Consider the following 13,008-nt stretch of genomic DNA (forward strand, 5'->3'; position numbering starts at 1 on the left):
ATGGAATGCAAAACTGAGGCCTGGTTCTTATTGGGCATTTGGCCTGGTGTCTTCCTGCTGCTCGGAAAGGGTGACTGCCTATATATGTTTAGGCATACAGGCAGTTGCTCCAGGAACAGGAGATGCAGGAAGGATGATTAAAGCAGCTGCTTTAGAAGTGAAAACAAAGAAGTAATGATAATTAGTTTTCCTATTTGGACTACCAATTTAAGAAAAAGGAAGATGCAGGACTTGTCACGGACTCATCCTTCTCTACAAACCTCAGCTTTGCTCCCAACCTCTCTACTTTATGAGTTGTTACACATGCAACTAACAGTTAGGATACACTTCATAAAATGTGAAGAATTCACAGGAAGCAGATGGAAGAGGCTAAAATGGTTTTCTTCAAAAAAGACTTTTTTGAAGTTTTCTTCAACAAAGACTGAGTTCTGCTGAATGCAGAAATGCTTGCCAGGACTTTAAAGCCACAGTGTAGGTGACACAATCATATCAGAACAAGCACACAAAGAGGGGGCGCACTACAGTTTACACAGGTCAGCTGAATGAGGTTTAAATTCTAGTCCCAGTCACTGTGTCAATACTAAATGCCTAAGAAATGTTCAAAGGCTCTTAGAAGCCTTTAGATCAAAGTGTGCTCTTTTGACTTCCTTGCTCGTTTCTTAAGAAGTACTTCCTTCAGCAGTCTTCAGAGGTGATGAATTTGCAAAACTCTAAATCTAGTCACAAAGTCTTATTTCCTGATTTGGTTTGTATTCTTGCAGCATATCTACTTCAATTTTGGCACAGTCCAAGAAAGACAGACTGGTTTGAGTGCAACAGTTAAGCAGAACTGTCAAACTCAAGCTTTTTCTGTAAGAAAATCCCATTTGACATCATTAGGCAGAAGTGGGAAACGTGCAAGCTACTGTGAGATGAAAAAGAAATTCACCAAAAAAAGCAAAGGATTTAGCTCCAGTTAATTGGTTCCCTTTGCACTCTCCAGCAATTAGAGATGGACAGAAAGATGTATTTTAGGCAACACGAACAACTAGAGCCTACATTTATACTTACCCCCTGCACATATACTGGAAGGCTCTGCCGCCAAAATTTCTATACAGGATTTCTTCAAAATCTAAAAGACAGACCAAATGTCATGAAGTATCTCAGACTTGTTCCTATAGAAACACAAATCTGAAAGTATAAGAGAGAATGCATTTATTCTCACGTAAACGCTTAACTTAACGTTGCACTTTGCATTCACGTCACAATTACGCCATCATAACCAGGTGTCACTGCTCTTCCACAGCAAGCTATTTCTGCAGAGGGAGGCAATGGAAGCCACCTCTCTGCTATGTCAGTACAAGCTTGCTTTGTCCATGGTACAAGTTAGGGTGTAGATTAGGATCTGTAACCACTAAGGCGCACTCTGAAGGGTTAGTGAGGCAATGCCATTGCCCTCCCTTTGCAGCCTCACCTCCTTCTCCAAAATTATTCTGGAGCCTAAAACTCAAAACAAAACAGCACAAGTTTAAGCCAAGCTGTTTACCTCCACATTAAAACATCCTAGGAAAATCTACATAATCACTTCTCAAGTCTTAGCATAGGGGTTCAAACTCCTTACTTTTTCATCTGATCTATGAGAGCACACCTGAGTGCATCCTCTAAGTTGCACTGTGATTTCAAATCAAGATGTATAGGTAATTGTTCTTTACTTAAACCCAAATTAAATTAAGCAGAATGTCTTCATAAGGGTTGACACTGCCTTTAACCGCTTTATGTGTAGACAGCGACTTACACAAATGCTTCAGCATCAGGCTCGGCAGCCTGCTTGCAAGGCACGAGGACCATGCTAGAGCTGGACATTGTTTATTCCCATATGGTGTTAAAATTGCTCAAGCTGTTGTTTGCATGCAGCAGCCTTTCAACTGCCCTGAAGACCAACTCTAATTCTTCACTGCATACAGTCAGCAAACTTGTGACAGTATCCGTAAGCCCCTGTGAGAACAGCGGCAGCAACCGAGAGCTGTGGGTGTTCAGCACTGGGCTGAGCAGCCCCTAGACGAGCTAATACTGATCAAAATTTAGGTCAGCTCCAAGAGGCAAGTAAATGTCAGCCAAGCATCATGACTCAAATCCAACATGAAAATTATTTTCCCAACTTTAAATTGAAACATCTGTAAGGAAAGAACAGCAACCAATACAATAAATTCTGTAAGAAAAAGATAATCTGTTTTTTCTCCACAATCAGGGTCCTCTGCCTCAAATACCTAATCACAAAAGGTACAGACAGAGCCACAATTTCTTTCTTAAAAACTTTAAAACAAAAGTTCAAGTTACTTAGAAGCAGGGCTGGTAAGAGCCTGAAAGAGCACCAAGGGAGTGAAGGAACCAGGACTGTCTGAGCTGCTGGCAGCCTGACAAGTGAGGAGAAAGATTTGCAGGAATAAGGTCATACAGGAACTGTAAAGTCAAAGAAAAAAAAAAAAAGAAAAAAGAGAAAGTCAACAGCTGAGAACAGAACTGAAAAGCACTAGAAGAATTTGAAAGGCAGAAGAAAGAAGACACACAAAAAATAGAGAGGACTGTAAGAAACACTCTTCCAATGTATCCATCTGTAGCTATCCATCCATCTCCTGTCAGTCCTCTAGTACCTGCCCCCTTACTCATTCCAGGTTCTGCTTCTCTGAAAAATACAGTATTTTTCCTCTTAAATTGACTGCTGGAGCTAATGAGCACAAGTAAGAGTTGATATTTTTTTTTGCCAAGTATTTTTCCTCTCCACTGAAAAATGGAATCTTTCCACATTTTTCCAAATACCCCCTTAGATTCTGTTCCCCGCTCCCTCAGCATCCCCAAACATCTTAATATATATTTCTTCTTATTATTGCCTTTCAGCAATAAAGTGAAAGAGAAGTAGGCAAACAAGACTGAGAACAAATACATGAAAAATACAATACTTTCATTAAAAAAAAAACCAAACAAGTAAAATCTCACATGATTAAGTTTGAAATTCATGACTTCTATTCAGTCATTTGCAAACATTCACGCTGTAAGCCAGCTCAGATGGAGGGTGGAATAGCAGGTGTCTCAATTAGATGATGCAGAGCTCCCTTCCCTCCCTTCCAGTCCAATCCAATCCATTTATGTGACTATAAAAAGCTGGCCTTAATGGCTTTTTACAGTGCCAACCGCAACATTTATTTTGCTTTAGAATAAGAAGTTTCCAATGCTCCAAGCACCCACCCCCAACTTAAAGTGAAAATCAGGCAGCAGTAACTATTGCAAAAGAATTCATTTATGTCTATTCTTCGTTATAAAAATACATTCAAAATGAATTTCAACATGTTCATTGTAGAAGATTTCATCAAATCTGTTCTCTTATTTCCTGAGGACCGCACAGCCTTGTGTGGGCTGTAGGTGCACTTCATTCACTGCTGTCTGGCTCCCCAGGAAAGCAAAATAACATGCAGGAGTGGTGATGCAATCTCCCAGCTGAGCGCCTATAAACCGCTCCACCAGCATACATGGAGAGCTGACCCCACATCCTCATTTTCATAAGGAGGACTACAACAGTGCTGGTTTACTTGGTAACTAGCTGCAGGCTTCGAGGCAGCTTGCCTTGGCATCCACGCAGAAAAGCATTTGAAGCAAGTGCTCACCCTTGGTGAGGAAGCATCCCATTGTCTTTAGCAGCACACGCTTAATGACCAAGCTCAGATTTCCAAATCAGTCTTCTGTTGTACTCTACAGGGCTCCAATTATGCTCCAGCTTCACGCAAGCTCCTGCGAGGATCTCTTGTTAATATTTGTTGACATGCCAAATAAAAAATGCAACCCATGGCTTCATTTGTCACAGTTATCTCTGTCAGGACAGTACTGAATTTAGCACTACCTGTGACTAATTTAGCTTTCTGCCAGGCATCACATTCAAGGCCAAGAGCCAGGAGAGGCCCTGCGGGTCACCCGGGCCCTTTCAGAAACAAAGGGAAGAAGCGGAGAAAAAATCTGCAGCTGCTGGAAGCTTCCATTTGGTATTCTGGTCCACAAGCATGCAGACAGATTACTTCACCACAGCAGCTGCATATTTGTTATAATTTTTTTTTCCAACAAATTTGGGAATGCTAATTAGCAAACAGGATGCTGAAGTTTAATAGAAGGTTACTGCCTAATCTGTGTTAGTGTGAATGACCTACAGTCTGAGGCTAGATACTCATTATCAGACTCTGCTGAATTACTAAATAGCTAAGTCTGTTGCCAATTACAAAACAGTAATTTATTTATGAAGTGCTTCCTGTCCAATAATATCTGCATGAGCTAAGTAAAATAAATACATTTAAGTCATTTTTAAAGATGCATTTGGGAGAAGAAAGGAGAAAGCCTGATCATATATCACTAAAAGTAATGAGAAACACTTTGTTTTTCTCATTACTTTTTATACAATTGAGGCTGGGGGTTCACATCCTCTACTTTAGATGAGTAAGGTAGCTACACAAGACTATAGAGACTGGAGTTGTTGACTTTCTTTGGCCTACACAGAAAGCGTGGCTCTGACAGAAGACAGATTCAGAATATCTGTGTGAAGCTCCAGCTCTGAATTGCCCACTGGAGATTCCCACCCGTCCTTACTGGCCGCAGAAGCTGACAGAGCCCGGCTTGCTGACCCTGGGCGGTGTACGCGTACAGCTCAGACTAGAGGTTTACACTCAGACAGACAGCTGACTTAGACGTTTTGTGTACATTACAGATTTTGCACATACAGGACGTGTCTTGGAAAAGAAGTAACTTTCTCTCATGTCTCTCCCATTCACGGGGTCTCAGCCCCTCTCCCTGCAACAGGGAATATACAGTTTACCTATTTGCAAGCAAAGTTTGAACAGCTAGCTCAGAACGAGTACGTAAAAGCGTCACCACATTTCTCATTCTTTGTCTATTAGATGCTCACTTCATGTTCTTACAAAAGTAACCATGCTACACGTATCCAGCACTGCAGTTCGTCCCAGAAAACATTTGTGTAACAGAAATGTTCAGTGACAGTGTATTTCCAAGCTAGAATTTCTTGGGGTGAAGGAGTACACTAAACTGTCACATCAGTTCTAAAAGCTGAGGCAAGACCTGAAAAATATTGAGCGTAGATGGACACCATTGCAAGGTGGCCCAAAAGGAGTATGCAGGAAATTAAACTTTTTAAAAGGATGAATCATTTGCACAATTTATACAGATAGGAGACAAACTAGTTCCTACTACTTCATTTCTTATACATCACAACTGCTTCATGAGGCTTCCTGCAGCTCAGTCGAGAATCCTTTCTAAGGGACCCATGATTACATCTCCATTTGAGATAAGCTCCAAGCTACCGTGCCACTGCTTAACACACAGCAAGGATCAAGGAGTACTCTTGTTACAAGCGACTGCTCTTTCAGACAGTTTCTCTTAAAGACTCAAAGCAAAGAAATGACAGGCTCCCATCCTGATTTTCATGTTGCTTCATGTTTCTTTGCCTCCAGCACTCCTACCAAAGACATCTCGAGCTGCAGATGAAGTTGAGTTTCAGGTTTTCCTTCTAAGACTTGTTCCATTTGCTTTAAATTGACAGGTTATGATCTGCAGAAATTTTTTCACAGCAAAGACATGTTTAATAAATTAATTCAGTTCCCTCCATTTGTTTCCCAGCTTAGAGCAATCAGATGTCTGTTTCTCTACCAGATTCTTCCCTCATTACAAACTCAAAATCCCCACTAAGCATGGAGGAAGCTGAAGTTTTAGCATTGGCTTTTTCACGATGAGGGAGGCAAAGGAATTGATTTGCTTTAAAAAAAGTCACATTGGAACTCTCAGGAGCAAAAGGACCAAAACCTACAGTTCACAGTATACCCTTAGCTCCCACTTTAAGAATCGTGTTTTTAAGCATGACTTCAGCATGGGAGTATATTTTCAGCTCATTTCAGCACAGCCTCCAGGGCATAGCCTGAATAGCTTGGTGGTGTTCAGGGGAAGAGAGTCCTCCTCAGAAAGCACTGAGCAGATCTCCCTGCAGCTGCTAAGTCAAAACTTGCTGGCTCCCACACAAAAGGAAAGGCAGGTGTACTGAAACATCTGCAGACCAATCATCCTGACAGTCTTTGCTCAGCAGACCTAGAGGCCAGATTCAAGCTCAGCCACTCCCAGCTCCCACGCTCTTCCTCATTCCAGAGGGACTTCTAAGTCTACTGCCTCTGTACACACAGAGGGGTGAAAGAGAGCTACTCCTCAGGACAAGGGGAGGAGGGAAGGCTCAGGCTGCCTCAACAGGAATACAGGGCAGTTCACACCAAATCACTGCAGACCAGAATAAACCCATGTCTTCACATCTCTAGAGTGATTTCAAGCACTAATCTCCCCTAGGCTCATCATTTTATCCTTTCTTCCCCTGTTATATCACATACCAACCATCAGCTAGTAGCCTAACCAATCGCCTCGACACATGGCTGAGCATCCTTGCTGTACTTATTCCTACATAGGAACTGAAAGAAGCTTCCAAATCTCATGGACCTTTCAACATTAAAATGCTTTCCTGTGAACACAACTGCTCTGTTTGCTCGAGGAACACAGAGATGCTTTGCAAGGCTAAGAAAAGAAGGAATGAGGGAGCTTATTTTCTGGCTAGAACACAAACCTACAGATTCTTTGTTATTCTATGGAGTGATTGATGTCCTTCTTGCCATTCCTTTTACACACCTCCTTTCTACCCAGCCTATTGCAATCAACCCACTCAAACGCAGGTGATCAGATCACAGATTCATTGCTGTACAATTATACTTGCTTGTGACCCTCCTTCTAGGGCTGGTCAACCTTCCACCAGTCAGCTGAAGCAGTTCTTGACTAGGTTCCTGGAGGGTGAAGTCGTCCCACTGTGTTCAGCGTAACTGGAAAGGGAGTCAGAACTGCTGCTGGAATTCATTAAAAACAGCTGCAAAGGGAATGCAGGGCTGGGAAGCAAACTAGGGGGGGTTTTGTTTTGTTGCTTTCTTAAATGACGTGCAACACCTGATTGTCCAAGAGAATTGAGGCCGTAGCCCCACGCTTGGGCAGTGCCAGGAAAACCAATAAGCAAGGAATTGTACTCTATCTACATGTGAGAGCACCAGGGAAAATAGAGCCTGTGCTGAGGGAACGGTTTTGCTCCATACTACATGGTTGGAATGGTGTGCAACCACTGTTAAACAGAGAAATCTGAGACCCCCTGCCTTGGTGATCCTACCCTCCCCAGCTTCAAGTTGTATATTTCTCCTGTGTTTTATCAACTAAAAAGCCTATTCAAAATGAACAAAACGTGCTTTTAAAAGGATTTCCCATCCTTCTTTGTAGCCATGGGAAGCAATCTAATTAGAACAGTTACGAGATATAACTAAGCAGAAAGAACAGAAGAATAATTAAAACTACCTGAAAACATACTGTTTCTTAGCAAATACTTGCACATTTTACAACTGAAATGAAAACGGGACACACATCCTCTCATATATTGCCTTTCCTGCTCAGTCAAGGGAAGTGTTGATCCTAGGTGACAGTGTACTAGGCTGCTCCAAGTTTTAGAGCTAGAAATAGAGATGCCTCATGAGGCACCCTTATTTGCCAGTAAAGATCATGGAGCCATTTACATGACTTGTATGAAAGGCACAGGACAGGCATCAATCCGTGTCACTCCCTCTGTCAGCTGAACTACTAGCTCTTATCCCAGCTCCCCAGGAACAGGCCAGCTTTTACATGTTGCACCCAACCCCTAGAGAAAATGCCAGGAATTGATCAATCTAAATCAGGAAACCTAGATCTGCAGAGGAAAACAGCAGGCCATTTGTCAGGAGGCCGAATGCAAGAAAGCAGATTTTGGCATACATAGTAGGATCCTTTCCCCCAGTCTAAACAGGTGAGCAGTGCAGCACATCCATCAGGACAGAAAGGAAGATAATCAAACAGAAAGATAGGGATCAAAGAGTGCCCTCATCCTTAATATAGAATGTGCACAACACATCTCTGCTGTCCCTGTCTGTCGCAGCCATTTAATAAAATGTCATCATGTCCCTAGTCCATTCAGTCAGTTACTTTCCATCAAGGAGGGAATATATAAAGATAGACAAAGATAATATTTGGGCTCAAAGTTTCCTGTATTGCGACCTATTGATAAACTCCACCTTGAACTAGCAATATCGGTACAAAGGTCAGTTTCTTTGGACCAAATGTTTAAGTGATTTAGGAGCACAGGAAAACTAACCTTCAACTGTACAAGTTAACACAGACTAACATGCACACATACAAACACATGATTAAAAATACTTACAGAGTCTATGATCCCCTGAAGGGCTTCAAAACCGTCATTCACTGGAAAGACATGATCTTTGCTGTCGGCAATTCTAGCCAGCTGACAGAGTGGTAAAGGTAAATAAAACAGAAATGCGAAGAATGAGATAAATTAGCCAGAAGGCAGAAAATTAAGACTTCTCCAGATTCATCCACTTGCAAGTAAAAAAAGCCCAAAAACCAAACAACAAATACTCCAGGTACTCCATATGGATTGCTAGTGCATTATCATTTGTCAAGTACTGAAAAATTTATCTCTTTACCCTGACTGATTTTAGAAAGCTCTATATCAGGAATCAGAAAAGGCTTCCCTTAACTCTGAAGACAGGGCAGAACATGACTTTCACTGATGCCCAGAGCCTAATGATCTTTATTGCAAAAACTGTCTCCCACATGACTGTAAATCACCCAGCACTGCAACTCCCCAACCAAAATAGGCCACAGCATCATGACAGACCACTAATGCAGCAAAACATTTCAGCACATACATCATTTAAACCAGGGAACTAAGGAAAATTATTCCATATTTTCACATATAGAGAAGATTAATGCAAGTCATACCCCATCTGGAGATATAGGTCTGATTCACCTTTCCTGTCAGGACAGAGGTTTGACTATTTTTCCTAGTCTCAGGCATTAGAGAGCCAAGAAGAAGAAACAGGGAGCTAACACGAGATATTTTCTGCCTGGAAGGAAAAAGGTAGCAGAAGAGCATTTGGAAGTCTACATGACAAGGAAAAGGGCCATTCATGAGGTGGTAGTAAGAGAAGGGGAACCAGGAAATCATCTGCAAAGAGTTACATGCAAGTTCACTTGTCTATGGCATGCTAAGGGTTAAGGCAAAAATATAGGCCCAATTCAGAAGTAATGAGCTCTCCATGCATCTGCTGGAGCAGAATCAAGTTTTACTGCTGCAAGGCCAACATTTGTTATAGCAATTCTCTCCCATGGCAGAGGTAACATCAACCCAGCAGGCCTCTTTGGCGTTTCCTGTAGCACTGCAAATTGGAGGCAGCAGACTAGCCACACATTCCTCCCTAAACCCCAGTGGCTCCACCTTTCCAGCTCATGTCACTCAGAACTCCCACTTCTCAAGCAAAACACCAAACTGCCAACCTCCTGGTTTGTGTCCAGAGAAATACTCCAGGCAACTTTCCCCTGCCTGCTCCAAGAAGGGTAGTAAAGCAACTTACTGCTTGTTGGCCAAGGTACAGCAGCTTCTGTAAACCAGGATGTTTACAGTTTCCTCAACCCATTCCCCATAGTCCTTCTCCCAGTGCATTCTGGCATTCAGACACAGTCATCCAATTCCAGTTAATTTCTTCAGCATCTAAATGGCTTCAAGTAGCAGCTGTCTTTGAGGTTTGCTACTCCACATCTAGTCTCTTTGCCATTTTTGTTCCCTCTTTGCTTTCTCTATAACTTACCCTGGATTACACTAGTCTCTGGTTTTGATTCCAAGCAGATTACTTAAACCAAGTTTGTTTTGACTCCTTTTTGAATCAGTGTTTGAAGCTTTGTTAGAAAGCTGAAAACCTGAAAAAGTTCTACTCAATAACTATTTCAGCACTCCACTTAGGGGCCGTATAAGTGTTTCACTCATGTTAGAAAAATATAATGTCAACTGTCACACTTGGTGTGAAATCTAATTCATGGACATATTAACATTCGTGTGATAAATTTAGAAGTCAGACTATCAAATGGGAAAACACTGTAAAATATTACTGTCACTAATAAAGCTGTTGCTTTTTATGGCATAGTTTTCCCGTGAAAGAAAAGCTGTACACAAACTGAAACATTATATGGCAAGACTTGAATTTTATGGCAAAAAAAAAATAAATTCCCACAACCTCCTTCTGCCTACAGCTTAAGCCAGACTGATTTGCTACTCTTCCTGTGTCTTTTTCTCTGCTTTTGTCCACCATTAGCAAGAGTCACTGTGGCATGCAGACAGAGGAACAGTTCTCCACATATGGATATTTAGACAGAAAGGGGCTGAAACCCAATAGCCAGACCAAGACACCTCAGGCAGTCACTTTAGACAGTCAACACAAGGAGAGGAAGACCACTTGAGAAGTCTTGAGAAAGTGATTCAGGAGCACGTGCTTGTGTTCAACGTGTGCCTTTGCCAAGTACCTCAGTAAACTCGAGTGCCTCATTTACCTGGGTCTCATTGAAGTCTTTCACACCAACACAATATACTGTTGCTCCCAGGTCACGTGACCGATTAGCCTGGAACAAGGAAAGGTAGAGTGACGTGAATGCAAATGTGATGGAATGCAGGTTTCTGAAAAGTCTTAATCATAAATGTAGTCTTTCTCTGTAAAACGAGCAATGGGGGGACTTACCGCAAAAAAGCTTTAAAAGCTTTCCTCACTGATTCTGCAAAAACAGGTTTTATCTCCTACTAGGGTAGCTATTTGTTTAGTAAAGCAAATCCCGTTATTTAGTGGGTTTTTTAAACCTAATTAGCTCACCTTCCCAGCTACTCTACCTTCCTAACATTTGTCTGTCCAACAGATGTAAGACAGACTAAATCCATTTTCTTTTCATCATTTAGGACATATCCCAGTATAACAGTAACCTAAAACATTTTTCTGTTTTCTGTTTCAGACGTGTGCCTGGACTCATGATACCTATAGGTGAAGAGACATTTTATTCCATCTCCTACAGAACTGTACTGCTCCGACTATTTACACAGCATCTCAACTAATAAAAGGGGAACATCCACAGGTTTGATTTTTCCAGGCTATTTCATTGACATGCAGATGTAGTTGCACTGACTATTCAAAAAGCAACTGTATTAAATTCTGTTGCCTCTGTAAGAATGAAGTCATTTAATCATATTTCATTACAACAGGAAGACTTGACCAAAAACCTATGCCCAGAAAAGATGGTAGCAAGTCAGACTATATCAGAAGACTGTAGCAGTTCAAATTGTTCAATAGCAAAGTGCTTTACAAGAAAAGCATCATTCCAGTTCTATACCGAGAAACTTAAACCCAAACAACCGAAGCAACTCACAGCATAAAAGCTGAGTTCAGGACCTCCGTTCTACTAGCTCACTAGCTGTTTCTCCCCAAACCAACACAAATATAACACTCCTGACCTCTCAACTTGTTCTTTCACCTCTAAAAACAAACTTGTTTTTCTTGTGGATTTTTTGTTTCAGAAGAAAAGATGAACAGTGAGGACCGGAACTCTTGATTCATGACATTTGTTTGTGCTGTAGCAATACTGGTTTTATTCTGCAAAACCATTCTTTTTGTTGTTATTGGATTTAAAGCTGCACTTTGGACAGATTGAGAGGAAAAAAGAAATCTGTCAACAGCAAATTCATGTAACAATACCATCTTCCAAGCTCAGGTCATCTTAAATTTGTTTGACTGACAAGTGAAAACTGGTTCAGCTCTTCAGAGGTGACTACCAAAAGGACGTCAGCAAGAACACTATACAGCAAAGCTTGCAAGTGCTCAACCTAGTGTTTAGCTAATATTTTGCATAATATGCTAATTTAACAAGGGTGCTGAAAACACATGCTTGAATCTTGGAAATATTTGTGGAAACTTTGGATTTGATCCTCTGAAAGGCTTTCTGATGTGACAGAAGATTACAGGAACAACAGTCACCCTCTTTTTGCAGTCTTCACTTTTTGTGAAAGAAGAAAAGTCAAAGTGAGATCCAGGTATTTCCCAGAACAATTCAGCAAATACTGAAACTTTTCAGCTGTAAACTATTCCTTCCTCCACATTTTTCTATTTTTTTAACTGGAAGTTTAAAACCCTCTCCTTTCCCATGAACAGCCTTAGTTTTGATGAGTCAGAAGCATTGCTACCGTTAATGTTTATCCTTAAGAATCATGTCTTAAGAACACCAAAGTGAAGTTCTGTCACTAGGGAAAGATGTTTTCCCTATCTTTTGCCTTCAAAGCAGCAAGCCCAGACATTTCACTTTCTCCCTGGCTAAAAAAGTGTAAGACACTTACCTCCCTCTCAGAGTAGAAAAATAGGTCTTCATGGAGTTCTCCATCTGTCAACGCAATGATGACACTTGCAGTTCTGTAACCTAAATACACAAACTTCTTTAGTCTCTTGTTTGAGTTGTATTTGTTAAACTAGCCTAGGTAACAACCCACTAGCAACCTGTCAGCACACTGAAAGGGTCAGAAACAATGGGCTTCAAGCCCTAACCTCCCTCCAGCCAACCACTTTTCAGAAGACTTGAATTTCTGCATACTTTTTTTACACTTGGACACCTGCCTTCAATACCAGTTTTATATCACTGGCACATCAGGAGAGTGGTTTTTAACTGGCAGCCCCTTCTATTTCAGTATTTCAGACCAGTAGATTAGACCACAGCCATCAAGAAAACAAGGTGTTCCTAGTTATTTCCCGATTTTATTAATGCTGTCAATTCAAGAAATTCAGAGATTTTTTTTCAGCTTGTGATAAAAAGCACAGCTGGGATATGGTAGGAAAATGGCCTAAAATATGTAACATATTTCAGCAACATAGTTAAACCTTCCAATCTTCCCCTTGCATTGATTATAGCTTGGGGTTTACAAGTTTGTACTACTTTTCAGGAGTGACCAAATAGAATTAACTCATATTTCTGACAAGAGAATTGCTATAGATCTGAAGGAGTTCTGTAGGTACATCTTGCACACTGTTACAGAAAGATAAAATTTAAACATCTCAA

The 13,008-nt window shown here is 41.1% G+C and overlaps 1 protein-coding gene across 1 annotated transcript in view; it reads right to left on the reverse strand.

Annotated features, from left to right (window-relative positions):
• ANTXR1 (ANTXR cell adhesion molecule 1) overlaps nucleotides 1–13,008 on the reverse strand; it is a 111,270-nt gene that overhangs the window by 82,556 nt on the left and 15,706 nt on the right. The window contains exons 6-9 of the mRNA XM_037371756.1: nucleotides 12,296–12,375; nucleotides 10,474–10,542; nucleotides 8,291–8,371; nucleotides 1,051–1,111 (exon numbers count right to left, since the gene is read on the reverse strand). Coding sequence (XP_037227653.1) covers nucleotides 1,051–1,111; nucleotides 8,291–8,371; nucleotides 10,474–10,542; nucleotides 12,296–12,375 — 291 coding nt within the window. The remainder of the gene's footprint in view (nucleotides 1–1,050; nucleotides 1,112–8,290; nucleotides 8,372–10,473; nucleotides 10,543–12,295; nucleotides 12,376–13,008) is intronic.

Source organism: Falco rusticolus, chromosome 20 (assembly GCF_015220075.1).
Source record: "Falco rusticolus isolate bFalRus1 chromosome 20, bFalRus1.pri, whole genome shotgun sequence".
NCBI classification, from domain to species: Eukaryota; Metazoa; Chordata; class Aves; order Falconiformes; family Falconidae; genus Falco; species Falco rusticolus.